Source organism: Geospiza fortis, unplaced genomic scaffold (assembly GCF_000277835.1).
Source record: "Geospiza fortis unplaced genomic scaffold, GeoFor_1.0 scaffold40, whole genome shotgun sequence".
Classification (NCBI taxonomy): Eukaryota; Metazoa; Chordata; class Aves; order Passeriformes; family Thraupidae; genus Geospiza; species Geospiza fortis.
Genome location: NW_005054297.1, coordinates 9,044,005 through 9,069,638, shown reverse-complemented (window position 1 = coordinate 9,069,638; position 25,634 = coordinate 9,044,005). Strand labels below are relative to the sequence as shown.

Below are 25,634 nucleotides of genomic sequence, written 5' to 3'. Positions count from 1 at the left end.
TTGAGAAATTACAAAAACATAACCTACAGCTGAAACGTGGCATGACTCAAATAGCAGATAAAATCAAATATAACACCCACATAATTTGAAGAATAAGCTCTAAAGCATGTTTAACAAAGAAAACACACGCCCTTAGCTGCACAAACACACCACCACCTAAGGCCATACAATGGTATGATTACCAGTTCTTAAAGTAAATAGGTGGAAAGAGAGACAGGCACTTAAGACATGCTTGTTTTCACTTCTCATTTTTAACCATATCATAACCTTCTGTACTTTTTCTTTTGGCTTCAGATGGCCTACCACAAAATATATTATTTTGTCAAGCATGCAAAGGAATTCTAAGACTGAAAACATTACAAAAGAAAGTGAACATTAAATAAATCTCAGGCAAATTAAAAAGTAAATTATTTTTAGGAAAAGGGTATATAACCTTGTTTTACATAAGTAATCAATGTGAGAAGCACAAGCTATTATACTTTGTTTTCGTAATACCTGCTGTAGTATCACTTAATTTTATAGTTTTATACAGCTTCTCTGGAGGCTCAGTAGTCTTTGACACAATCTGCATCCAGAAGAAAAATTACTTAACTCACCAACTTTAAAATGAATGGTCAAAACAACCAATCTCTTCCTACCAAATCTCAAACTGAAGGCGATAGCAACAGCACTTCTTCACCCAACCAGAAGCTACGAAATGGCTCCCTGATCTATACATGCAAGACAGTGCTTTAAAGTTAGTGCCACAAAATCCATTCACAGCCTCGCCAGCCAAGGACAAGTACATCTGTGTGTGCTATTTCAAACAGCTCCTGCAGAAGGAGCATTCCTGAAGCAATTATTCTGATGGCAGCTCAGTGCTCCTCGTCTTTATCACTGCCTACCGTGGTGGTAAAAATTTTGAATTAAACACACACATCATCTCATCTCATCTCTTCAAAACTAACAAAACAGGAAAATTTTCCCCCCTTTAACTTCTGCCCAGACTGTCACTCTGCTTTGACTCATGCAGCTCATATGCAGCTATTCCTTCCTTGTTTGTTCGAAGGCACTCGCACAGCTGAGCTCAAATGACTAAGAGTGGAAATGTTCACAGCTGCTCACTTCTGCTTTTCTAAGTCTTGCCATTTCAGTCTTCTCCTCTCAAAGAGTCCGACAGAATTAGAGTAGCTCCAAATACCACCCATTTCCTTATACAACATTTATTTGCTTGCCACCACAAAGTCTGGGGCTAAAATACACATATAAAAAAGACTGCAACATTTTCAGCTAGCAGAACAATTTAAACCTTTCCAGTCTTGCACTCTGGGTCTAGATGGGGATACCCACACATATGGTATCTACAGCATTTTAAAGAACAATGAACATCATGGGAATGAGAATTAGGCAAAGGTCAAATATTTTACACTTTAATGGCAATCACCATTTTTGCAAAGAAAATAGGAAAACTGACAGGTGCACTCAGAGATACAGCTGGTTATGGAAAGTATCAATACAATGAAGAGACTATTATATTCATTAAAAGAAACTGGGAAACATTAACCTTTTTTCTTTCCAGGTAAATGGAAAGACTTTAATGGGCTAAGATCTGCAATTATGAAAGAGCTACAGGCAAATGTCAGCTCACAAAGAAGATACACACACTCAGTAACTTTCAACTTGTATTGACCATGAAAGGAAAATTATTTTTATTTGATTGCTGGTTTTGATGCAATTGTAGGTTTTGATGCACATGCTATACTGTCAACAATGTTCTGTACATTTTAATGTAAAATTTCTAAATATAGTAGCTTTGATCCCAATTTTTCTTAGTGCATATTAAGAAATATTTAAAGGGAAATGCTGTTAAGGATAATGCTGGTAGAATTCACTTTTTCGGAATAAAATAATACTTTTTTGGAATAAAATAATAAAGAAATAAAAAGACAATCTTCAAGGGAAGTTGTTAATTTCCTCTAAGGCTGCATACAATAATGACACCATAAGAAAGAGGAATCAACAGAAGTGCTCTCCATACACCAAGGCAAAAAAGTAAAATTGATCTAGATAGGAAACTCCTTATCTACTGTACAGTGTCTGTGGTCTGTTCACATCTTACATTCATGTTCCATTCTCAAAGCATCCAATATGGAACACAGGCACATCTTGGTGAAGCAAGTCTCTTCTACACATCCTCCCAGTGGTTTATGTATCTCTTTTAGCATCAGATGTGTATTCTGATTTTATGTTTGCATATATGCACTAATATGTTAGAAAATAATAGAGTATGTCCAGATAAAGTTTATGGCTACCTACTCGCTAAAAAGAGCCCTAAACCCAAAAAAACCCAGGCTGGTAAAACACATGCAAGGAAACTGATTAAACACATTGCATTCCTAAAGCAAGAATAAACACATTCAACATCTAGAATCTTCCTGTTTTCAATGTACATATCCCACTTCCTCAGGACAAATTTCAGGCATTGGTCTTCAAGTACCAAGCTCACAAGTTTATCAGAGACACTACTCACTTGTTGTTTTCCAGTGGTCAAACTGTGACAACACCTGAACTGCTGCAAAGCATTAATTACTGAAGACCACAGTCCTGCTCCCATTTAGGCTGAAAATTTCCCATTTGTTGCTGACTAATCTGATAAAATCAGTATTCATTAAAAAAAAAATGTTTAAAGCTATAAAAGAAAACCAAAAGGCTACAAAATTCTCTAAGCTGAACAATTATGATTATCAACCCTACCTCTAGTGCTTCTATGAAGAATCCTAGGATTGATTTTGCCTTCCAAACAGCAGCTCCTTTTCTATTTTTTCTTTTGCTTCTTATCACTTGTGGATATTTAACAGAAAGTCTAAAGTCTACTCTGATAAAGTTCAAGCCATTCAAAAGCTGCCTTCCTTCCTGTCTGCATGCTGGCAAGATTTACAGAAAGCAAAATGAACCTGTTTAGCTGCTCAGGGGGCCTGTCAGAAGTCTGCAGAGTTGCATCACCTGTTCGGCTGGTAAGAAGGGAAGAAGGTGGAACGCGAAGGAAATCCCTCAAAGCAAAATAAAAAACGCAGACATTTGGTAAGTCAGCACTAACCCACGTCCCTGAACATACAAGGTGACAGAGATACATACATACCACCCAGCTTCCAGATGCAGAACAGACAATGGCAGAAGTACTGTGACAAGGAACTGAGTATTGTGTTGGGGATCTGGAGGATAGCAGAGAAAGCAAAGATAAACAGTACAGCAAGTCAGCTGCATCTAACTGGGAGCTCACATTCCACTGAACCAAACTGCCATGTGTTAACATCCAAGCAATGTGCACCCTTCAGAACTTTTATGAGATTAGGAGGTGCACTTAAGCAGGATCTGAATGCTTCAGCACACACTGAAAGACTGCTTCCCTGTTCATCTGCCAACTTAGTCAGCTTTTGTTGACTCCTATTCCACGTTTGACCTGACCCTAACTCCTTTCAAATACATTGCTTCCTTCGCTTTCATATAAAATTCTACCTCCATACAAGCTACTCCTATGAGCCTATAGCACTTCTGTTCTCTAAGGTTCAGGATTTGGCAAGGTGACTTGATAACTATTAATAACTATCAATGGTAATTTTATGGTAATTCTCCATTTGAGATTCATACTTGGACTACACTTCAGAACTGTTCTTCTGCACAATGGAATTTTACAAGTCTGTGGGTCAAACCCAAGGATTCCCTGAGAAACTGCACTTCACTGTGAAGACCACCATCTTTCCTGGGCTTGTGAGAACTTCTTCAAGGTACTGAATTTCAGATGACGCTTCTCATGAACCAGATGGAAATGTTGCTCAAACATTCTAGCACATCCATACACACTTCAAAATAATTCCTCTTATGCTTCCACTACTTATAATATCCAACAAAGGACAAGGCCAGTAGGAACAATGGACTGAGATGGAATTTGTACAGCTCATCTATTTATTTATATTCAGCTGTTCACTGCACATGGCAATGCTTCAACCCTAAGGTGAAGAGTATCCCTACACTCCAAAAGGATCAACAAACACATTACACAAAACTCTTAAATGGAAAGATGACACAAAAACAAAGTACAAAAGATTAAGAAGGAAGTATCATGATATGTTACTACCAGGGCCCACACTAAAGAAAGTCTGTACATAGAAAGATGGTGAATGATCTCAGTAGTAATTAAAACAGACAATATCTGATCAGAAATGATATGAACAGGGATATTTCATTTGTAAATCACTAAGAAAAAATTAGTTTATCAAGTATTTTCCTAATCAATACACCTTAGTATTAAACAAGTTTTAACTGACAAACCAACCTAAAAGCCTAAATTTAAAAAACCATTCTTTCAGAATCACTTAGTCTAACCAAGCTCAACTGTCAAAACCCAGACAACAAGATTCATCTTTGATAAGAAACTCCAACACTTCAAGTAGAAGGAAGGGCTGATAGGGAGGAGGCTCAATAATAATGCATTACCACCAACCTCACTACAGAACTGTTTACACATGGCTCTCTACATGCAGTGTTTACCAGTCACATCCACTCTCTGGGGTTAAAAAGACAGACAACATATAGTGAGAATCTGGACAGAAGAATCCATTAAGCCTTTTATTTAATACATTATGTTATTTTTCGTTGTTGCATTTTAAACTTTAGAAAATTTAGCTTGGCAAACAAACAAGAGAATTTTAAAGTCATTTAAGATTCAATTGCCAAAAGAAAAGACATCAAAAACATCCTTAGTTCTCTTCAGATTTTCCATTCAGGTATTACAACACCTTTTTTCACACATGGTACAGAAATAAAGAGAAATGCAAACTTCTATAACCAAAGACATAATATTCAACTTCATAATGACCAGGAGCCTTCTGTAATCTGAAAGCTTCAGATACAGAATCACAAGAAGCAACAAATTCTTCTAATCTGACATACAACTTAAAGCAATGGCTGAACGAGGAATTCTTGAGAAACTGTGTATTTCAACACTGTTGATTAAAATCAGCTCTGAAAGATGCTTTGGACTTTGCTTTTCTTTTAAAGCCAAGACTTTTTAAAAAGTACTCACTACCTCCAAATTAATCTCATTTGCTAATATTATCAATCCCTGAGAAAGGAATGCCCTGATATTTCAGTGGGCACAGAAGCCACCAAACGTGAATCATGTACTTACTGGCTGTAGCCAAACTTCTGTGCTGCAAATCCAAATTGAGCACATATTTGCTCTGAGAGGAGCAGAACTGAGTAATCAATTACAACCAACTGGTTTTAATTAATAATAACTGCGCTGCTAAAATAGTATTGGCAAACACAATACAAATAGCTTACACCCCATAAACACTCTTAAGCACAGAATGCTAAAGCAACAGCTTATAGTATTTGCAATGCTACTACAAAATGATTTTTTAAAAATTTGCTTAAATAATGAAGAGATATAGCCCACACCACAAAGCACATAAACAGATAGGTCGGTGTTAACTACAGCTGGTTTAAAGAATAACAGTTCTTCTAATTCAAACTTTTCTTCAGCACATAGGATTTACCAGATTGACACCTCTATCTGACAGAGGCTGAAACCAAATTAATTTTAATTAATGAATCAAGTTCATTTTCCTGTACAGAAATACTTGTGCTTTCTATAACATTTTTTTCTGCAACTCAAGGTCTAAAATAAAATTTAGTTGATTTTTTATCTGAATTTATTTGCTGACTACTGCTAAGTGGTACAAGCATCTCATTGCTCTGAATTTCAACTTCTTTCACTACTCAACAAGTAACTTCATTACACATTGCCCATATTAAAACAAATCACCTATTCTCCAACCTAAAACTGACATAGCTGCTACAAAAATCTTGTTGTCTACTTCCAATACACCTCCCTCACCAAGAAAGCTCCAACAAGCACCACTACTTTCCTACCATTTCCTTCAAAAACTATTCACATCTCCCTTAAACCCAGCAATGATTTGGGACTGTGCTGGGAGTTTCTGACAATCTGCAAAACAGTTCTCCTACTATGACCAATTCTGAACAGTCAATATGTGAAAACTGCAGTTAAAACTGTCCACTGCACACACATTTGTAGATGCTGAATATATGTAAGTGAATATCTTGCTGCACTGCAGTGCAAGGTGAAGTTCCATGATCAGTCCACACAGATTTAAGGATGTCCTGCTACTGAGCAGAGTAAGGGCACCCACCCTCACCTACCAGACACCTGTCCCTGCCTGGTCTATTGCTTGTGTAATACTGTGAGTGGGACCAGAAAACTGACCCAACTGAAAATTAGGGCCTTTGAGTGTGTCCATACTTCATCTGGTTTAAAATGATCACTGAGTTGTTGTTCTCTTCACCTTTTTACCAGTGAACAGAGAACTAAAGAGTCCTGGACCACTTGCACAGCCAAAAAAAAGTGGGTTTTGAGTGATGCTACAGAAGTAGGCACATCTGCTTGTAAGTAGGGTGGGGAGGTATAAAGGTAAAAATAAAATAATTGAGGAAACACATTAAACATTACTTAGAATGAGTAGGAGAGACAGAGCTTTAGAAAAAGAATAATAAAAACGTTCTTTCAAGATAAATGTAGTATTGTAACAGATCAAAGTGTGATCCATTTGGTAAGGAGACTCTGCTTCCCTTTTTCCATCTCTCCAATTTGCAGGATTCAACACTTATTGCACTCCCACAAATAAACAACAGAAGCAGAATTCCGGGGATGAGACACTGTGTCAGAAGGTGCCAGTGAGAGAACGCTGCCCCCTGGTGCTCCACAGCACTCGCAGGACCACAACCGTTCAGGGGAAGCTGCTAACAGCAGGAGCTGAGGCTGGAGCATTTGAACTGCAGCTTGCTACAGTGGAACTGGCATCAGTCAGCACTCCACTCCATCCCCCAGCTACCAGCTGTGAAGTATTAGAAGTCCTACAAATCATTTCACCCATGTAAAAAATCCTTCTAGGTCTTCAAACTGGACATCAGCCTCATCTTCAGGCTCACCAGGGATCACCTGGCTCTCCTGTCAGGCACCAAATTGCATAATAGTTCTCTGATGTGCTTAACTGTAAACTTATGTACAGAAGCAGGGGAAAATACTAGGGGAAGGGGAACGTGGCAGCACCAACAAGCAGGAAGTGGCTGGAAAAGGGTGTGTATGTGGGGCTTTGCTCCCACAACAACCAAGATATGGTTTCTCTACAAGGCTTTGTGTTGTCTCAGAGTGCTTGCCTCGTTGAGCATGGCTACTTTAGTCCAATCATCAGACAAGGCAGGAATCTCAACTGGCAAAAAACCCCATCTTTCCAGCATATCTATCTGCAGCATTTTTCTTCTACTGATTTAGGACAGAATACTCTCCTTCATATATAGTAAATCCTTCCTTTTAAATAATGGTGACTGCAAAACAAACTGTGCTCTATGCCTGGTAATTCGTGATGCAACCCCCAAAGCACAGCCAGCAACCATTTTGTTCCACCTGAGCTACAGAAGATGAAGTTTTAGCTAAAACTATTTATGAGCACTAGAGGATTAAAAGATTCAGAAGTGCAAGACAGTGGGACTCAGTGCTGTTTAAGCTGTTCAAGCTTCAAGTGGAAACTCAGGATATCAGACTTTTATCAAGTTCAGTACCTCGAATGTGTAAGATCAAAATTTCAGCAAAAGCTATGTACCAGTTCTCTAGGGTTTCTTTTTTTTTAAACTTTTAGTAAATACACCTTCATATCCTGCTTTGTTAACCACACAGAGAGCAGCAATGAACATGATGCACTGAGATTCAGCTCACCACCTGTCTATACAAAAAAACGCACAAAAGTCAGAGCCTAGGTTTTTCTGCGAATATAAAGCTTAAAGCTGTCTCTAGTTCTTGCGACAACTTACACATTCTTATGTGCAATTTACTCATTACAACTCAGAGAAGTTACAGTCACAGAGCACTTTCATTTTGTTGACAACGCCTGCCCACACGTGGTCAAAGCAATGCACAGTTCAGGCAGCTTGGTGGATTTCACCTTCAACACCAAGTTTAGTAAAGCAGCCTAGGTTAAACTTGAAAAACTGTATCATCTCTGAGTCACAGAGATCTGGGTCTCTTGGCTGAGCGACTTAAAAGCTTTTAAACACACCCCTCTCCCAGTTTCTTTCCTTACTTCTCTCCGGCAGATTACTCTGTAGCAGGCTGTTGACCATGGCACCTCAAGGGAGAAACTGGTCAGTGAAGTCTGTGTCTATAAAGAGGAACTCATAAATCACAGATGTTCCCTTAATTCCCTCCCGTCATGCTTACTTTTGCAGAACATGACAAAGCATGTTATCTTTAAAACCTTCTTTGCCCTCTGTCCAGTCTGGCTGAAATTGATCTTTTGGTGATATATCAGCTGTTTGTACAAATTAAAGGAAATCAGTCTAAAAAGAGTGAGAAAGACTTAAAAAAACCAGAATATGAAAGAAAAACAAGATGATGAATGACAGGTAATTACTTTTACTTTGGAACTAGAGGGGCTTCTTAGTTAACTGTGGTGGTGAGTCCAATGTAGGACCAGCTGTACAGCATCTCCCTTTAAGGCTACAGAGACTGATAACAAGTGAGTATTCTTCACTGCCAGAAATGTTCCAGGAGATGCATAAAAGTCCAAATAGAAAAACCCAGTATTTGCTTTAAATAATTTAAAAAACCCCCTGACACTGAGTTTTCTTCTGTTGATAAACTGAGTATGTACAGTGAAACAAAAAAGAAAATGAATGAAGAAAAAAGGCCAAATATTTTAAATTGCTGCTCCTATTAATAGCACATCCTGTTTTCCATTTTGGCCGCACTTGTTTCCCAAACTATTCTGCTTACCCAGCTGTAGGTTGTTAAGATTGTATCTTGCAGCTATTATGTCTCAGAGGAAATGCTTGGGTAGGCAATTTAGGTGGATTTTATTTTCCTATTTAATAGGGGAAGGTTTTGTGGCTTTCAAAAACAAGTAAGACTATTTCCAGTCACAAAGTAGAGACATCACACTTGTAAAAATAGAAGTTTCATATAACAACCCTTCATATAACATGCCTTCAAGTACAACAGAGCATTTCACATCTATGTTCACACAACATGCTCCTGAAATCATTTCACATTGAAGTATACTAAATTTTAGAGGCATCTGTGCCCATATACGCAGCTTACCTCACTGTCAATCAAATTACATTGCAAGCAGTGCATAAATGATAGAAACACTTCTGTTATGTGCCTACTCCAGTTGATCAAGATCTCAGTTTAAGATGCAAGAAAGCCATCAAAGTGACTTTAAGATAGTTACTGTTTACTACATTTACTATAAGATACTGCTCCTTTCTGTTTCCTTACACTTTTTCTTATTTTTCATACAATGGCCTTAGAAGTAAGTCAGAAGTTATAGCTTTCAAAGCTCATGCTGTGAAATTCAAACTTTAGTGAGCCAGAGGATTTTCTCAGGGATTCTTGGCCCCAGCATGTCCTGTACTATCTGGCTTACAGAAAATGAATGCACAAAATAATGCACATGCATGCTTATGCACAGTGGTTTTCCTCTAGTCGGTGGTTCTTCAGCTCTACAAAATTTCACAAAATAATTATGGGAACAGTGGATAATTATGACTGAAGTGGCAAATGTCACAGACTAGGGCAGCATACATGAGGACAAAGCATGCACCACAGAACTCAAATGAGATCATAAAATAAATGTAATTCCTGCTGGTACACCTGGATTTTTCTAGTCTGTAGTTCTATACGCCAACACAGAAAGATGAAATAGAAGCATCCTCTTTTCTTCAGCACAATACCTGGTCATGCATTTTTTTCCCCAGAACTCATTAAAATAGTACACATAAAAATAATTTCTTCTCTGGCTAGTTAACATGAGACAAGAGGAACAATTGACATGTGAAGCTGAAATGTAAAAACTCAACAGCCAACCAGTTGAGTATATACCAAAAATCAGGTGGCAAACTGCAATGACAGTACAAACAGAACACCAGGCAAACAGATCCCCTTGGTTCACACTTCAAACACTACATACACCAAAAAGCTCACAGAAGCAAACCCAGGCTTTACCATCATATCTGCTGGGAGAGTCACAGCTGTCGGCATCCAGGGCCTGCTGGCCGTGCTTGGACTCGTAATCACTGAAAGGGCAGAGCACAGAACAGTGTGTGAGATCACCTGGGCTGCCAGGAACAGCCACACAGCCTTAGGGAACACCTGGGCACTGCCTTGGGGGTGCAGTGTGCTGTGCACATGCAGGGCCAAGCTCGCAGTGTCAGGAAGGTGAAATTTGTTTTGTGGCAGAGGCTTACACATGGCTGCAAACAGCACTGGGGTTCACAGACAGGGACTGGCAGCTCTGTACAGTCTACTCTTTCCAGTTTTAATTAATTTTCAGTTTTCTTTGCAGCAGTATATTAATCAGAATGTATTAAAGATACATACACAATAATGGAGCTTTACCATCACACTATTTACATGCCATCCACAAAACCTAGCAATTATTCATAGGAGACACAAACTTGCTGATGCCTTTTATCAGTACTCATCAAGGAGCTTTATAAACACCAACTGAACTTCCAACCTTTTGTGCAGTGGGTATGCAGTATATCTCCTCCCAACACAGACTGGGAGAAAAACTTTAAACCTTTCTGTTAGCCTCGGAAATATGCAACAAACTTGGGAACAAAATCCGAGAACCTTGGATATTACTCCTTTGATGTCATCCACACATGCCATACAGAGGTTTTTACTCAGAATAGAAAATGAAATAGTGAGGAACAATGCTGTCTTCCTATTAAAAATCCCACTAATAACTTTGATCTGTTAGAACTCTAAACTATTCATTGCTTTATTCCAGCTATTAGCTAAATGATTACATGAGCCTTTGTAGAAGCTGAAAGGGATAATGAAATCCAGATAGCTCTGGCAGCAACAGGCAGGAGCATTTTCCAGGTCATCCTCTCCTTCCAACTTGAGGACACTGACATTGCTTAGGATGAATCATATAATCTCTTAAGTGAAAACTCTCCTATGTCAGGAATAATCACAGAAATACATAGATGGAAGTTGTATGACCATTGCAACATCAAAAATGACTAAAATCTGCAATCCTAATGGAAGAGTAGTCTGGGACAGCTTAATTCTTTTGACAGCAATTACATGCAGAATACACACAGGTGAACCATTGCACAAATCAGGTTTTGCAAGTGCAAGAAGCATTTGAAATATTTCAGAAAAAGAAATCTTTGAAAATACAGTTTTACCTCTAGGCTTTAAGAGAGAACCCTACCTTGTTGTGCTCCTAAAGTCAGAGGTGTTATTTTCATCTACAGGAGCCAGAAATTTTAAGAAATTTGGCACAGAAGAGGAAGAATGAAGCTTTTTCCTTAAGGCAGTACGGTAGGAGATGCTGAGAGTACAGTTGGGAGAAGTACAGTTTAGAATAAAGAAGCATAAATCCACAGAATAAAAATAATACACATTCCTAAGTTTCAAACAAAAGGCAGCTCAGTCCTGAAGGCCTGAATATCAAGGAAACCAAAGTCAGAACTAAAACTGCTAACAAAGCCCTACTTTGAGATACATATCTGTTTGGGCAAACTAAAATGTTCCAATGTATACAAATATACTTCCAGTAAAGTTATTATTTTTTGCTATATCACAAAATTTTTAGTGCATGTTTCAAACAAATTCCTCTAATCTAATAAGAAGGAATGAAAACTTTATTACATTTTCTTAAATATGAGTTTCAATGACTGACTAAGTTTGGGGGAAAAGGTCAGGAAAAGTTGACACTGATAATCACTGTGCTGGCAAATGAAAAATAAGACTTTGGCAAAAACTATTTTGTAAAGCATTGACAGGGCTTTATTCAGACAAACCTGGAACTTTAAAGTTAAAAGCTACGCCTTCTGACTGATCATTTATGATTGTGGCTCTATTTATGCAACAGACAGGAGCGCTAATCAAATTTCATCAGCAGTCTTCTGGTCAACATAAGTGTTTTAACAGAAATTCTTTCCATTTAAAGTAATTATTTAATTGTCTTTTAAAATAACAAGTCTGAAACATACTCAGAAGAAGGTCAATAAAATGAAGTAAGAACAACTCAGATAATGAAAAATTTTTGCATGGAGTGAAAATATAGAAAATTACTTGGCTGACAATACTAGAAGACCTTTTTTGAGACAAGTACACAAAATCACATGAGTAGGAGAATTTACTCCTGAAAAAGCAAGTTTGAGAAATAATTGTTTCTGATAAACCATAATGTTCTATTTGGATGGCATTTAGCACTGTTTCCTGAAGATGTGAATGGAAGGGGGTGGGGGAGGGCAGAATACTCTGGGATGATCACTAGCATGAAGTGAAGCAGGTTCTTTAGTAGCTGGTATTGAGATAAAGAAATAAGGCTGTAGGATGGTGTGCCCTGCAAACAGGGCTCACTTACAATTACATTGTAAATCCATTACAATTACATGGTAATTTCACTTACAGAGTTGGGAAGCTTGACTGTATTGATTTAAACTTATTAACCCATTTGACATCCCTATCAATTTCCATTTTCAGTCTTGCTGCTTAGATGTTCAGTATGGCATACCCTTAAGAGACAGGGAAAGGAAAGGAGAAATTGCAACTGTGTGTACAGAATCATTACTGAATCACTTGGGAAAAAACTGCTTTGAGAATTTAACCTTCAGGATTCAAGTAAGTCTTATTAAATTGAAGATAAACAGGATTCTGCAGGCTCACAATTCCTGCCTTGAGCTACGTCATACTTCTGAGGTAAAGCTGAATTAAAAGATTCTAGTTAGTACTCAGCAAGTGCAACTGAAGAAACTGGTGAAGCACCATCCTCAGTTGAATATTTTCTTAGGTTTAGAAAAATCAGCATCTTGGGGAAATAGGAAACTTTCACACAAGAGAACAAAACCAAAAAATAACCAGCAACAGCAATAAAAATTGCTTGCCAATGGCCAGTGACTGTTGACAATGCTTCTGAGGACATTTGGTCTCATTAGGCTTTTGAGCTGAAATATGCTGTTTTAGCTCAAGAGTTTAAGAAAGAGTTTCACAGTTTATGATTTTTAGGGAGCCACTCAGTTTCAAGTTCTCAGGGAAACAAGTGTTAACGTCCTTTTCTTCAATGCTCTCTCCATATTTTAATTCTAAGAAAGAAGGCATGGAAAAGTACAACTTGATACTGCTGCAAGTAACCAAGAAAAATCGTGAGTTGATGGGTTGGGGTTTTTGTTTGTTTGTTCTTGGGGTTTTGTCTTGTGAGGAGTGGGGATGGTGGTGGGGTTGTATGTGGTGGGTTTTTTTCCTACCAGCTCTCCATATTCCTGATGCTTCTTGCCCCATGTAACTACTTGGTCAACTTGCCTTTAATGTCAGGCACAAAAGAACAGTAGTATGTTTTTGTGTTACCATAACAAAGGACAGAACCAAATGCTTCAGGCAGGACAGAGTGAGCTCTCAGGTTCTTGGCAACTTATCCCTCACACAATTTAAGGAGTGCTGCTGTCTGCTGCATAACAACAAATTGCTTTGGAACAACTAGTTCTAAAGAAAGAGCCAGTGCCTGAAAGAATTTGATTGGTTAAAACAACAAATTATGTAAGTACCAGCTCTGCATTCAGTGGTGGAGCAGTTAAAGAGTTCCCTCTCCCATAACAATCTACCACCTTTGGTCTATACCGAATTGCTTTAATTATTTGTGCTACAGAGTTTCATATTTACGACATAGGAAAACAAACCCTATCCCAAACTATTTGCAGGTACTAGCTCACCTTTTTTGTGCAAAATGGCCACTTGGTTCTCCACTTGAATTATGCCTTAGATATTTTAGAAAGTTGGGCGAAGAGGCTGAGGGATTAAGACGAGCTAGAGTAGGAGAACGTGCAAGTTGACCAGAAGAACTTTTAGATTTGCCGACAGATTCGTTCACACCATATAGTGCGGATTCCAACCACAGCGATGGAGTTGAGGTAGCACAGAGAACAACACAGAAAGAAAGGAAAGGAGGAAAAAAAAATGAAATCCCTTCTCTAATCTTTGAAAGGGAGCTGGCATATAGAAATGAGACATTTCCTATGTTTTTCGCAGTTAATGCAGCAACTGTAAGAACATGAACTTTTTCTTAACCCAATAAGCAAAGTCCCAAATTCCTGTTTACAGGCTTCAGCAAGGCATTTCAGAATATGACCAATTATAACTCACCAAAAAATGACACTAACACCCCCATTTCTTTTTCCTTATATGTGCTTCCCCTTGATTTCAATGACAAAGTCAGGCATATGATCAAGAGTTCCAATGAATGAAAAGTGAAATACAGAAGTATTTCAACAGTAATTGGAAAACACCAGATAGAAGGGAGGGAGAAAACTGCCATAAAGTTAAGAGGGGACTAGAGATGCAGAGGCAGGCCTTTGAAGGAGGACAGCTTGAAGAATATCTTCATATTAAAGCAAGTAGTAGTTTGTTTTTGTCAGTAAAATCTAGGTAGGCTCATTGAAAAGCTAGACAGGAGCCCCACCTCTAGCAATAACTAGGCACTTTAAGTCACTTTTGTGTGCTATTTCAAAGCTACATATGAAATCACCATCTAGTAAGGTTTTCAGGATCACAGAAGCTACTGGATTTTTCTCTGTAAATAGAAAACAAGAAGTAGTATTTATTTATACTGCTCAGAGATCAAAACAACAAAAATGGTTGCTTGGACAAATATAACTGAATCAAGTAGTTTGTGACATATATACCGTAGAACTGCACATCTCATGTCTTCTTTCCCCTATGAAGCACAGAGGGCTAAAGGTGCTTTTAAAAAGAATATCTACAAACCTCCAAGGAGTGACACACTGCATCTCTTATCCATTAAGAGGACATACCTGGTATGCAATTATCATCCCCAAATATGCCCTCAACAAACAAAATCATAGCCTGCTTTTAATAAGGCTTACTTTCTTTTGTGAGGAGTCTCTGTGCTCACTGAGTGATACCTCATAAGTTTCCTCTGAGGAACAGATGGTGATGATTCGACAGGCCCCAGAGACTCCTGGCTCTCTGTTGGTAAATGACTGAGTGTGTTTGCTCGCCTCCGAAAGCTCTGCTGGGGCAATGGAGCAGACTGCTCCAGAGAGAAATCCTCTGTGCTGCTGCAGAGATCATCCAGTGATCCACTGGTCTTGACAGCATCTTCTGCAGGAAGTGTAGGAAGTCTGTCTTTCTCCTTTTCACACAATGGTGGCTCCTAGCAGTGGAAGAAATAAGGTTATCAATAGAATGGCTTAGAGTCCATCTTTGAGATTTCAGTACCATGTCATTGTTCACATCCCACAGACATCTGCTTCAAACACACATTTTTATCAAGCTAGATCAAAGAAAGACCTTTGATGTTCTATGTCCTTCTTATTCATCACTTTGGCCAACAAAGCAGAGTTTTTATTTTGCAGAGAAAATTTTGAGTACTTTTGAGAGTAATTGTATTTTATACCATGTTGAATACAACTCAAAAGAAATAGGGTCAGAACAAAATAGTGACATTTGGCTAACAGTGAAAAGGGTGGCATTGCAGAATGCTGTATCTTTAGCAACCCAATCTAACCATATAATATTCCTCTTGCCTACCTGCAGATTCACACAAAGAACTTAAGCCTATGACTAGGTGCCTGTTTCAAACCCAAGCTATGCATTTTCTTTATTCCTCCCCTTGTATGTTTCCTGCAGAATCAGCCATTCTTTCAAAAACATACGCTGAAAGAGCAGACTCTTGTTTACATGGCGTCAGGAGTCTGCAGGTGAGCAGGCATTTACAGCAGAATCAATAGCTGTATATCCAAGCCTGTAGAGTGCTATGCTGCCTGCAGGGAAGAAGACTGGCTTCTTCCATGCTGTTCGTTTGTATTATTTTATATAGACTAAAAGTTTTCTAACCACACAAACAGGGAAATTACTCTACCTTCTGTTTTAGTTTTAAGTTTCTTTCAATACAGTCCTGCATTCATGGTATGAACTTTCAGGACTAAAACCAGTCAGATTAGGATCAGCAGCATGGTCATTATAGGACTTGTTTTGCTGCACACTTGTAAAATTCAGATGATGTTATATAATGTTTTATTTCACATATACTCACATATTCATACAAAATATATGTTATATACAGTACAAGGCAATTCTAATTCAATAGCACTTCTCTGGTTTATAACACAGGGAATAGAATGAAAAGCTTGAAAGCAACTTGAAGCATTTCACATCTGACCATATTTCATACTTGCTTAGTTGTTTTAGGGAATATTTTTTGAAGTATCTAAATATGTACAATTATCACAGGCTTTACTTACTTTATTTGTGCTGCTTAAGGTACCGGACATAGAGGTGTCCAGATCCACAGAACCAGACCTGTCCAGTGGACCTCTGGCTTTACTGCCCTGTAGCAATAAAGCACATCAGCAGTTAAGATTACGATATATAGGGCACACCAAAGAGATTTACGTAGCACAGTTGAGATCTGTAACTTTCACAGATAGCATCATATTTCATTTCCTGAAATGCCTAAAATACCCTTTTTCCCTATGGGAAACAGAAGCTTCATTCAGGATAGTCTCTGTCAATGTGAAGGATCCTGTAGAATTAAGGAATTCTCATGGGCAATGATGTGCTTTCCATGATACGTACATTATCACATATTTCACATGTACTAGAACTAATGTTAAAGTACCTTCTGCATTAGGTACTTACCAAGATGCAGAAAAATTAAAAGGATGTCTTGTACAAAGGACTAAACCCATATAAATTTAATACACAGGAAAACATAATATCTGGTATTACCATTCAGTGCCTCCAAATCAGAAAGCATAAATATTTCTGTAGAATCTGTGAACAGTATTTTTATATAATTTGTTTGAGTAATGTTGCTGTGTAACTAAGAAAAATATCTAATGAATTCTGATGTGCTAACACAATTATGGAACTTGTATCTTCCTAACCTTACATCATATCATTTTTTAATGTTCTGAAGTTAAAGCTCATGTTCTCTTTGAAGTTTTATTCCAGGTAAAATATAAAGTGTTGTCATTATTCACAACAATGACTATCTCTGTAGTTCAGCCAAAACTTCTGGCTCCAGATCTGATCAAAATCAAGAGTTTCCATCAAAACAGCAATGCCAGTGAAAATGCAACCAGTCTACAGCTATGCTTACATAGGCAGCTTATACCAGTTAGGACAAACTGAAAAAAATTAGAACAGGACTACAGCTAATATAACAACCCTAACATTATATTTCATATCCTGAGCACAGCTCCAGTATGATTCTATAGGGGTGAATTCTAGAAATGCTGTCTGGGAAGTAACAAGAGGAGATACTCAAATATTTTGTCACTGTGACTTTAATAACCTTTGGGCTAAGGCCTGGAATGCTAACAAATAAGACTTTTCTATCAAATAAACAAAGCAATGACATTATGTTGAAAGACAATAAACATGAAGATACTTACACGTGATAAAATACTTTCAAAAGATTCTGTAAGAGACCTTTTTGCTTTGTTCTTTAGCATGTCTAATCTGAATCTTGAAGCACTGCTGGACACTTCATTTGCAGCATTCTCAGCAGGAGGTTGTGAAGCCTGCAAGTGTTTACAAACAGAAATGCAAAATACTCAACAGCCTGGAGAAAATCTCAGTGAACTGTTTGAAGACTTCCATAAACTGTATCAATAGTTTTTTCCTGGTGTCCTCAGCTTGTCATGCATTTTCCTCTAGTGATACTTGTACTGAAGTTTAGCAAACTATCCTAAAATAAGGACAGGAAATCTCTTACAGGAAATGTGTTGAGTGAACTAGCATGCTTCAGAAGAATTGACATTTTAATACTTAATGACTTTCAGTCCTGAGTAAATGTAACAGGCTTTATCAATGACCAAATCCAACGTGTTGTCATTACACTGACTCAACAGTGACAACAAGATGGCAAATGCCACAGATCAGCTGAGAGCAATCACAAATCCATTATACATTCTCTCACATATATTGAATTTTCTTTGCAGAGAGAATAAATAAACAATTTAGTACTCTACCTTCTTTATACCCCTATCTCCTAGGCCTGAAATCAGACTGTAGCAGGGACCTCAGAATTTGAGATATCTGTTTTGGCACGTAACAATAGTTTATGAAGCATAAGCAAACCCAGTATTCACCACTGCTTACACACTGAAGTTTCAAATTGCAAGTGATGCAAATTTGCCTTTGGAAAGATATAAAATTTGAATGGAATTTTTTTTCCTGGCTTCTCCTTACATGAACTAAAACTGAATTGTTACTTACCTGTTTTGCTTCTCCAACATGAACATGGTCCTTCTGTTTTTCTTCATACATGTTTCTCAAAAGAGAGATAACCAGCTCATTCTCTTTTTGTTCATTTCGTGGTCTTAATTTCTGTAATTGAGAACACCACAAGCACAGTAATTATACATTTGTGTAACAGTTTGCAAATGTTTACACTTTTCATTTGTCACTGTAATAAATCATGAATGTAGGAACAAATTTAGTCTGTTAATGCTACTGCTCCAGTCCACCAGAGGACACCAGTGTCCCAGGCAAAGCACCAATACAGCCACAAAAACACTTGACCTCCTTCATACATGACAGAATTTACACCTAAGACAGAGGACAACTGCACAGATATTGAACTGCCACAAGCAAATAAAGGCTTTAAAAATATTTTTGCTGATTTTCTTTTGATGTAAAGAAAACTGAACCACTGTAGTTCTGAGTTAGTAGCACACACGGAGTACTGTCCTAGAGATAGGATTCACAACACTTGTCCTAGAAATCCTTCACACTGAACATTTACTTTTTGGGAAATGATATAGGTTTTTCACAAATTAGTGCACAAGGTGAACCTGTTTATCTATGCTGCATTTTATTTCGATCTCAATTATTGTAAGACAAGATTTTAAAACAATTTATTAAAGAATTTAATCCCAGAAACTTAACTTTTGAAAAACATATGCTGCCTTAAGCCTATTGATATAATGCAGAGGATACAATATGAATTAATGCCAAGGTAGCACATCAGAGTAATAAAAGTACCACAGGAATACAGTTACCTAAAAATCTGAATCATGGTAACAATACATGGATCTGCAAGAATGCAACATTCCAGGCTGTCCAACTGAAAAAGTTAGCTGAGAAAGATGGGCAGGAGATTTGTACCTTACCCCTAGCTTTTCCAAGTTCATGGTTTGCAGACCCTCACCAGAAGCAATTAACAGTTTCCTGTGACTACTAGAAAGAAGCTTTAGACTGTGTGCAGCACACTAAAAGGCAACAGTGCTGCTAGCTGCCCTATGCTAAGAAATTACTCAGCTCATGGAATTGGTTCCACAGAGTAACTTCCAAATTTGGTATTGAGTGATAAACTGCCATGTGGAAACACAAAGAGACTGAAATGACTCAGGAGAGGAAGGAAACATTAATTTTTAAAAAGTCTGACATTTCTTAATCTTCAACAGTGTTTCAATCCCAGTGACACTTCCTAAAATCCACATCATCTATTTTCAATCCAGCTATGATTTCCTCTGTCCTAAAATACATTTAATTAAGAAGATAGAAAGTTTAACTTCTTTAGTTAGTTTGACAAGAATTAAGATCTAGGATAAACTTTAGGCATGAAATTTTCTCATCTGGGAATATTACAGAAATTTGTTTTGGTCCAAGTAACAGTTTGAATGTCCTCACAGTACAAGTTATTGTCTTCACCCATAAAAAATGTGTTCAGTTTTACTCAGTGAGAAGGCAACATCTCCATGGAAAGCAAGGAGTATTAGGGGAAGAAGAATTAGTAAAACAGTAATTTACATCAAAAACTAAGTTTTCAACAGCTCTAAGAAAACAACTGAAATTAAAGCACAAGCTGGCTAACAGCCTATTATGTAAAAAAATGAATGATTCACAAAAAATGAAAAGGACTTCTGTGTTTTACAAGATGTTAGCAAAAAACACCAGCTGCTTTAAAATCTTGTAGGAAACAAAGCTTACCTGAACCTCTTCAAAAACAGAGGCCTGTTCCTGGTTATTTAGTGTGGTTAGATGCTTTTGTAGTTCCAGTTTAGTCTTAGAAGGGGGCAACCCTACCAAGAGGAAAAATGAACAAATTAGAGGGTCAAATTTTTCAGAATTAACCAATCACATAAATATGCTGACAATTGAAGTCAAAGCTTTCAGTTATTTGAGCTGACCCATTCCATGATTTCATAAGAGGGCATTAGAAAGAACTCTAGGTTAATTTAAAGCTACTACTAAACTCATGTCTTTAAAATGAGGGACATGAACTCTGCAATGAGGAGATTTACTGAGCACAGACCAGGATTATACTCTTAGCTGAAGACTCCACTATCACACAAGATAAAATAAACCTACAATCTACTGCATTTTAGCAGACTGTTTTGTGGGTGTTTTCTGCAGTGCTGCTTGGATATTGTTTATGGTATAAACAGAATTCCCTTTCATTTTCTCCAATTTTTATGTTGTGGGCCCTTCTGAAAACAAGTAAATTTATTGCTTGTTAGTGAAGCTCTTACTTTGCCTTTTGATGAAGACATTTATTGACAATCTAAAGCAGACTACCCTTTCATTCAGATTATTTTTTCTGTTCTCTTCCTAGATTAAATTCCTTTCCTCTATTTTCTGTGGAAAAACAGCAAATCATCAACTTCAGTTTCTGATCATAGAATATCTCCTTCAGAAGCAGATGATACAATTAACAAGATGGCATGATTGAAGGCACTAAGGGACATTTGCCTTTAAGAAACTTCCCAAAAATTACAGCTAGCTGAAAGCCAAAATAGAGTGAAAGTAATTTTGGAAGTTGTCCAGTTTCATCAAATTAGCACTAGGCAGGTTTTAGTCCAATAAGCCACTGTCACGTGATCTGACAAGCTGCTGCTGCCCTTTATTCACCCCAAACATCACTTAAATGAACAAAATCGAACAGTGACATTTTTTATGACTTGAACATCTGTTCCTGGGTGACAACTACAATTCTAATTTCTGCATTTCCATGAAGGAGCAGACAAACACACATATTAAAAGCATACTGGTCAGTTCCTGCTTAGTGATAGCATAACGCCAGTTTCTAAGTGGACTCAACAGGACAGCAGGTCATAGCTACTGCAGCATCCATCCTTCAGAGGTTCCTCATCTACAGGCTTCTGCATTTATAGGGCTAATGGAGCCAAACAAGCTGCAACTTGCTAATGTTTACACTTGGAAACAGTTTTCAAAAGGTCAACTAAAACACAATAAAAGAGCTTACCTCTTGTTGGAAAATTCTTATTACTTTACAGAAAACCTGATACTACAGTCCTGTAAATAAAAGTACCTGGCTCTCAACTTTCTACCCCAAGTCCCAAGCTCTTTTTAAGCATTAATTTCCTTCGGATTTTACACACTGTCCCCCAATGAAACTGTCACAAAAAATATGTAACCAGAAAATTCTTTAAACCTCACCTTCTATCTTTTCACAGAGTTTATGCAAACTTTGCATAGGACACCCTTCACAGAGCTGGGGCTGTGCCTTGGAAGTTTGTTGCACAGCAGCCACAGTGAAAGCCTGTTTCAATGTCATCATGATTTCATCAACCTGAAAAGAACAGCATGTAGAAGAACAGAATTTCATTCTTCCACTGTTTTCCTTAACACAAACACAACGGTCTTTTAGAATGATACTGACCCTTGCTTGGGAATGTGCTTATGACTAAAAACCCAAGCTGTTCATATGTCGGTTCTGTGCACAAAAACACAAGCACACAAAACTCACCATGAACTCAAGTCTCTTCCAGTCCACCCAATTTTATTACTGTGGTCTAATGAAAGATCCTACGCTCTATCTCAAACCCCTTTCTTGTCTGTGATCAAAAAGCTTACTGCAGTTGTGATGCACTGGTCTTACTCAGAGCACAGGAGTGTAGTCCTGATTTTCAGAACAGGTGCCCTAAGAGAAAACTCTCCCCAGAAAAGAAGCATAAGGTCTAACTTAGTTTGTGAAATGAAGATTTAGTGGATTTTAAAGAGGATTTTAATTTCTGCCCTCAAAACAAATGAAAAGGTTTCTTGCAGACTGCTATATTAGTTACATTTCTGAAATACTTGTATTTCTGAGTGGAATACAATTTGAGGACATTCAGCAAAATACAGAGCATAGAGCAATAGAAGACATTTAGGGCCTAATATTTTATTTGGCTTATTTGACTATTCTTTTCTTTCACTTACCAGCGCTTCATCTGTACACTGAAACACATAGCAAACAAAGTGGAAGCCTCCATTTTCTGAAGACTCTCTGCAGATGAACCCAAAGTGATCCACATGTCTAATTCCCTACGAAAGAAACAACAGCAATGAAACAGTCATACCTACTTTCAAAGTTTTGTACCTGTATTTCTATCAGGAAGAAAAGAACAAAATAGCATTACATATTGGTCACTTACCTCTGTTACAGCTACATTAAAGACATCTGGCCATTAAAATTCTGTCCTGTTACAGAGCCTAATACTTCATGAATCTTTAATTTCAATTAAGTTAGACATTGTTTTACTTTTTGTTTTGTTTTTAATGGATGAAGTATAAATGACCCACACAGCAGACCCAGAGATTAATAAATTCTATCCAAAATGTATTTTACTCAGAAATTTTCAGAATATGTGTCTGTATGTTTAGTGATGAAAGCTATTATCATCAAATTAAAAAACAAAGTAATTTATGGAAAACAAAACCTACAAAACAAACAAACAAACAAAAAAAAACTCAGGCAGAAGGACAGAGAAGCAAACTCTGTGGCACAAGGAACAGGGATTAGGAGTGAATGAGGAGTCTCTAACACATACGTGCCCACAGCGTATCACATATGCTACCTCTGCATTGCAGAGGACTGTCCTCATTTAGACACATGTAACTTATTTTCTTGAAGAGAACATATTTTTAAAGTATTCTTCAGATAACTCTTCCATACAATTTTTCTCCTTTCATTCTCACTGCTTGCAAAATATGGCTCAGAGATCCCAAGACTTGCACAACTGTGAATCATGCTCACTGCAATCTCAAACAAGAGTGTGTTCCTGACCAGTGTGTTCCTTCTAGCTAATATTATTCATCTACTGCACACAGGAGTGAGTCTTCATCTCAGGAATCACAATGCAAAGCATGAAAGAAGAATGATGGTCTTATAAAATTACTGATTAATTAGCAGCTTTTCAATAGCAATCACTGAAACTGCTGTTGAGAGAAACCATGTGGAGTGCAAGAAGAGAGGATTACATGAGCATTCACAAGTAGAGAATATTTAAACAAACAAAAAAAAAAAGATAAAAAGAATACACTACAATCTTACCTGAGAACAAAAGGATATTTCTTTAAAGCTTTTCTCAATTGCGACTTTTTTTGTGTCAGGACTGATAAGGTAAACTTCAGACTGGCCAATCTAAAAAGAGCAAAATAAATTGCAAGATGCTAGAAAGTAACATTACACTTCCTTTTGTCCCACTATAAAACGTCTCCTGAATACAGATCCCAGTTTTTTTCTACCTGTATATTTATAGCAATTAGCATATTACTACCAGAAAGAATACTGAAACAACACTGATTTGGCATTGAGAGCTCTGCACATTATGGCACTGACATTTAATGAGACAAGAAAATAATCTTTAAAGAGATGAGAGCAATATTGTATCAATAGTAACCTACTATGCACGGATAGAAATACACTCACACTCCCTTTTCCTATTTTCTGCAGTCTTGGAATGTATCACAGTCACAGAAGCTACTTAATGAGACTGGTTTAAAATTTAAATCCAAGTGTGTACTTGTTCCCGTAGTCTACCTAATAATTTTTGTGAGTTTTATTTATTTATTTATGGCACACATAGCATTTAATTCAAAGCACTTAACTCAAAAACTATACAAATGAATTTACTGGAGTATATTTTCTAATGTAATTTAATCTGTAGGCCATTAGTACAGTCAAAAGATGATGCTAAGTATTGATGGGCAAAGGGCATTTTTATGGTGAAACTACTGTTTTCATTTTTTCAGCTTCTGTTACTATCTTTGTAATATAGTAACAGAAAAATTTAAATTCCTCATATTTTATAGCATGTCAGAGAATGCTAAAAACAAGTCCCATATCAGATTTTAGGAAGACAGGTGGAATTTGGATCCACTCATGAGTAAGACTTGGAGAAACCTGCTTCAATCAAATCAAAGTTCCAAATCCCAAAAGATGCACACAAAACCATCAGCAGCACCAGTGTAACTGTACTTTCTTAAGAAAGTGGGAAGGGACAAATCTCATGTGTGAATAGATCAAGTCAGAAATGCCACCTCTGTATGTCTAAAAATGGCCCTGTGCATTCACCTTCCACCTCTTCTTTCACTTCAACCAGTCACAATGGTTCTCCCCAGATGCCTGCTGGTTTCCTTGAATTGTCCCTGGGGCTGATCTTGCCTCTGTTCATGGGGCTATTCCTTCCAACACCTACTCAGCAGCCTCCTGATTGCTGCTGTCTTCCCCTCCCTGCAGCAAGAGGCTCCTTCTCATTGCTCAGTCCCACAGAAGTCTTTCACATTTGGCCCTTGGGCAGTAGTGATCATTTGAAGGCAACTGAACAAAGGGAAAAAACCCAGACCAATGAACCTCTTCCCCCGCTCCCTCAATATACAGCCAGGAGAAAAACCTAAAAATACCCCCTCCTCCTCCCTCAAATCCTAAAAAACTGGCTAGGAAAGCAGTTCTTCAGGAAGAAGATATGAAAACCAGGACTCTTTGAATCAAGTGAGGAGAGCTGCCAGATAATTAATCTGAATATTTTTCACACCTCATGCATCAACCAACCTTTGCTTCAGTCCTGGGCAAAATCTAAGTAACTAAGTGAGAATACACCAACCATTTTTTTCCTCTGGATACTAAGCTACTTGTAAGCATTCCATATGTAGCCACGCACAAACTGATGAGATCCAACCATGCTGCCTGCATTCCCTGACTCAGAACCTGCTGCAAGAAACAAACTCAGCTCTGCTGTCACCTGCTGCCTGTAGATACTGAAGGCACAAACTAGAGTTACTTCACTTCCTTATATTCAGCTGAATAGGAAAAGAATACAGCTGTGCATACTAAACAATATTTTCCCAGGCAAAAAGCAACCCAAGACACAAAGCCAGATCAGCAAAGCCTCACAATTCAGAAATGTGGCTGCCAGCAGGTGACTGACATTATATTCAGACTGAAGCTGCAGGTGTCTTTGAGAACTGCTGCATCTATTGAATATAAATTAAAAATGCACTCAATGGAGTAAGAGGATCTTGACCTATCCAGCCCAACTGTAATCTCTCTATTTCTAAAATATGTGGCATGAATCAATAATGGAGTCATGATTTATTTAAAATTAGGCATTATTATTACAAAGGGTACTGTATTTTCTATGTGAAATACATGCTTAGGGGAAGAAGATGAACATGGCTTTCTTTTTACTAGGGAAGAAACATCTCTCCACCTTCCTGCACTCACTGTTTGATGTCAGCCTGCCACAACCAAACAGAAGCTTTAATTCAGGTATAGCTGACTACGACATTTTCTGCATGCTACTTTTTA

The 25,634-nt window shown here is 37.7% G+C and overlaps 1 protein-coding gene across 1 annotated transcript in view; it reads right to left on the bottom strand.

Annotated features, from left to right (window-relative positions):
• The window catches only part of TBC1D1 (TBC1 domain family member 1), a 94,261-nt gene that overhangs the window by 20,006 nt on the left and 48,621 nt on the right, over positions 1–25,634 (bottom strand). Inside the window, exons 4-14 of the mRNA XM_031064443.1 lie at positions 23,379–23,468; positions 22,265–22,369; positions 21,503–21,635; positions 20,033–20,124; positions 18,317–18,427; positions 17,491–17,619; positions 16,336–16,422; positions 14,956–15,245; positions 13,786–13,914; positions 11,283–11,402; positions 10,061–10,131 (exon numbers count right to left, since the gene is read on the bottom strand). Of these exons, the coding sequence (XP_030920303.1) occupies positions 10,061–10,131; positions 11,283–11,402; positions 13,786–13,914; positions 14,956–15,245; positions 16,336–16,422; positions 17,491–17,619; positions 18,317–18,427; positions 20,033–20,124; positions 21,503–21,635; positions 22,265–22,369; positions 23,379–23,468 (1,357 nt within the window). The remainder of the gene's footprint in view (positions 1–10,060; positions 10,132–11,282; positions 11,403–13,785; positions 13,915–14,955; positions 15,246–16,335; positions 16,423–17,490; positions 17,620–18,316; positions 18,428–20,032; positions 20,125–21,502; positions 21,636–22,264; positions 22,370–23,378; positions 23,469–25,634) is intronic.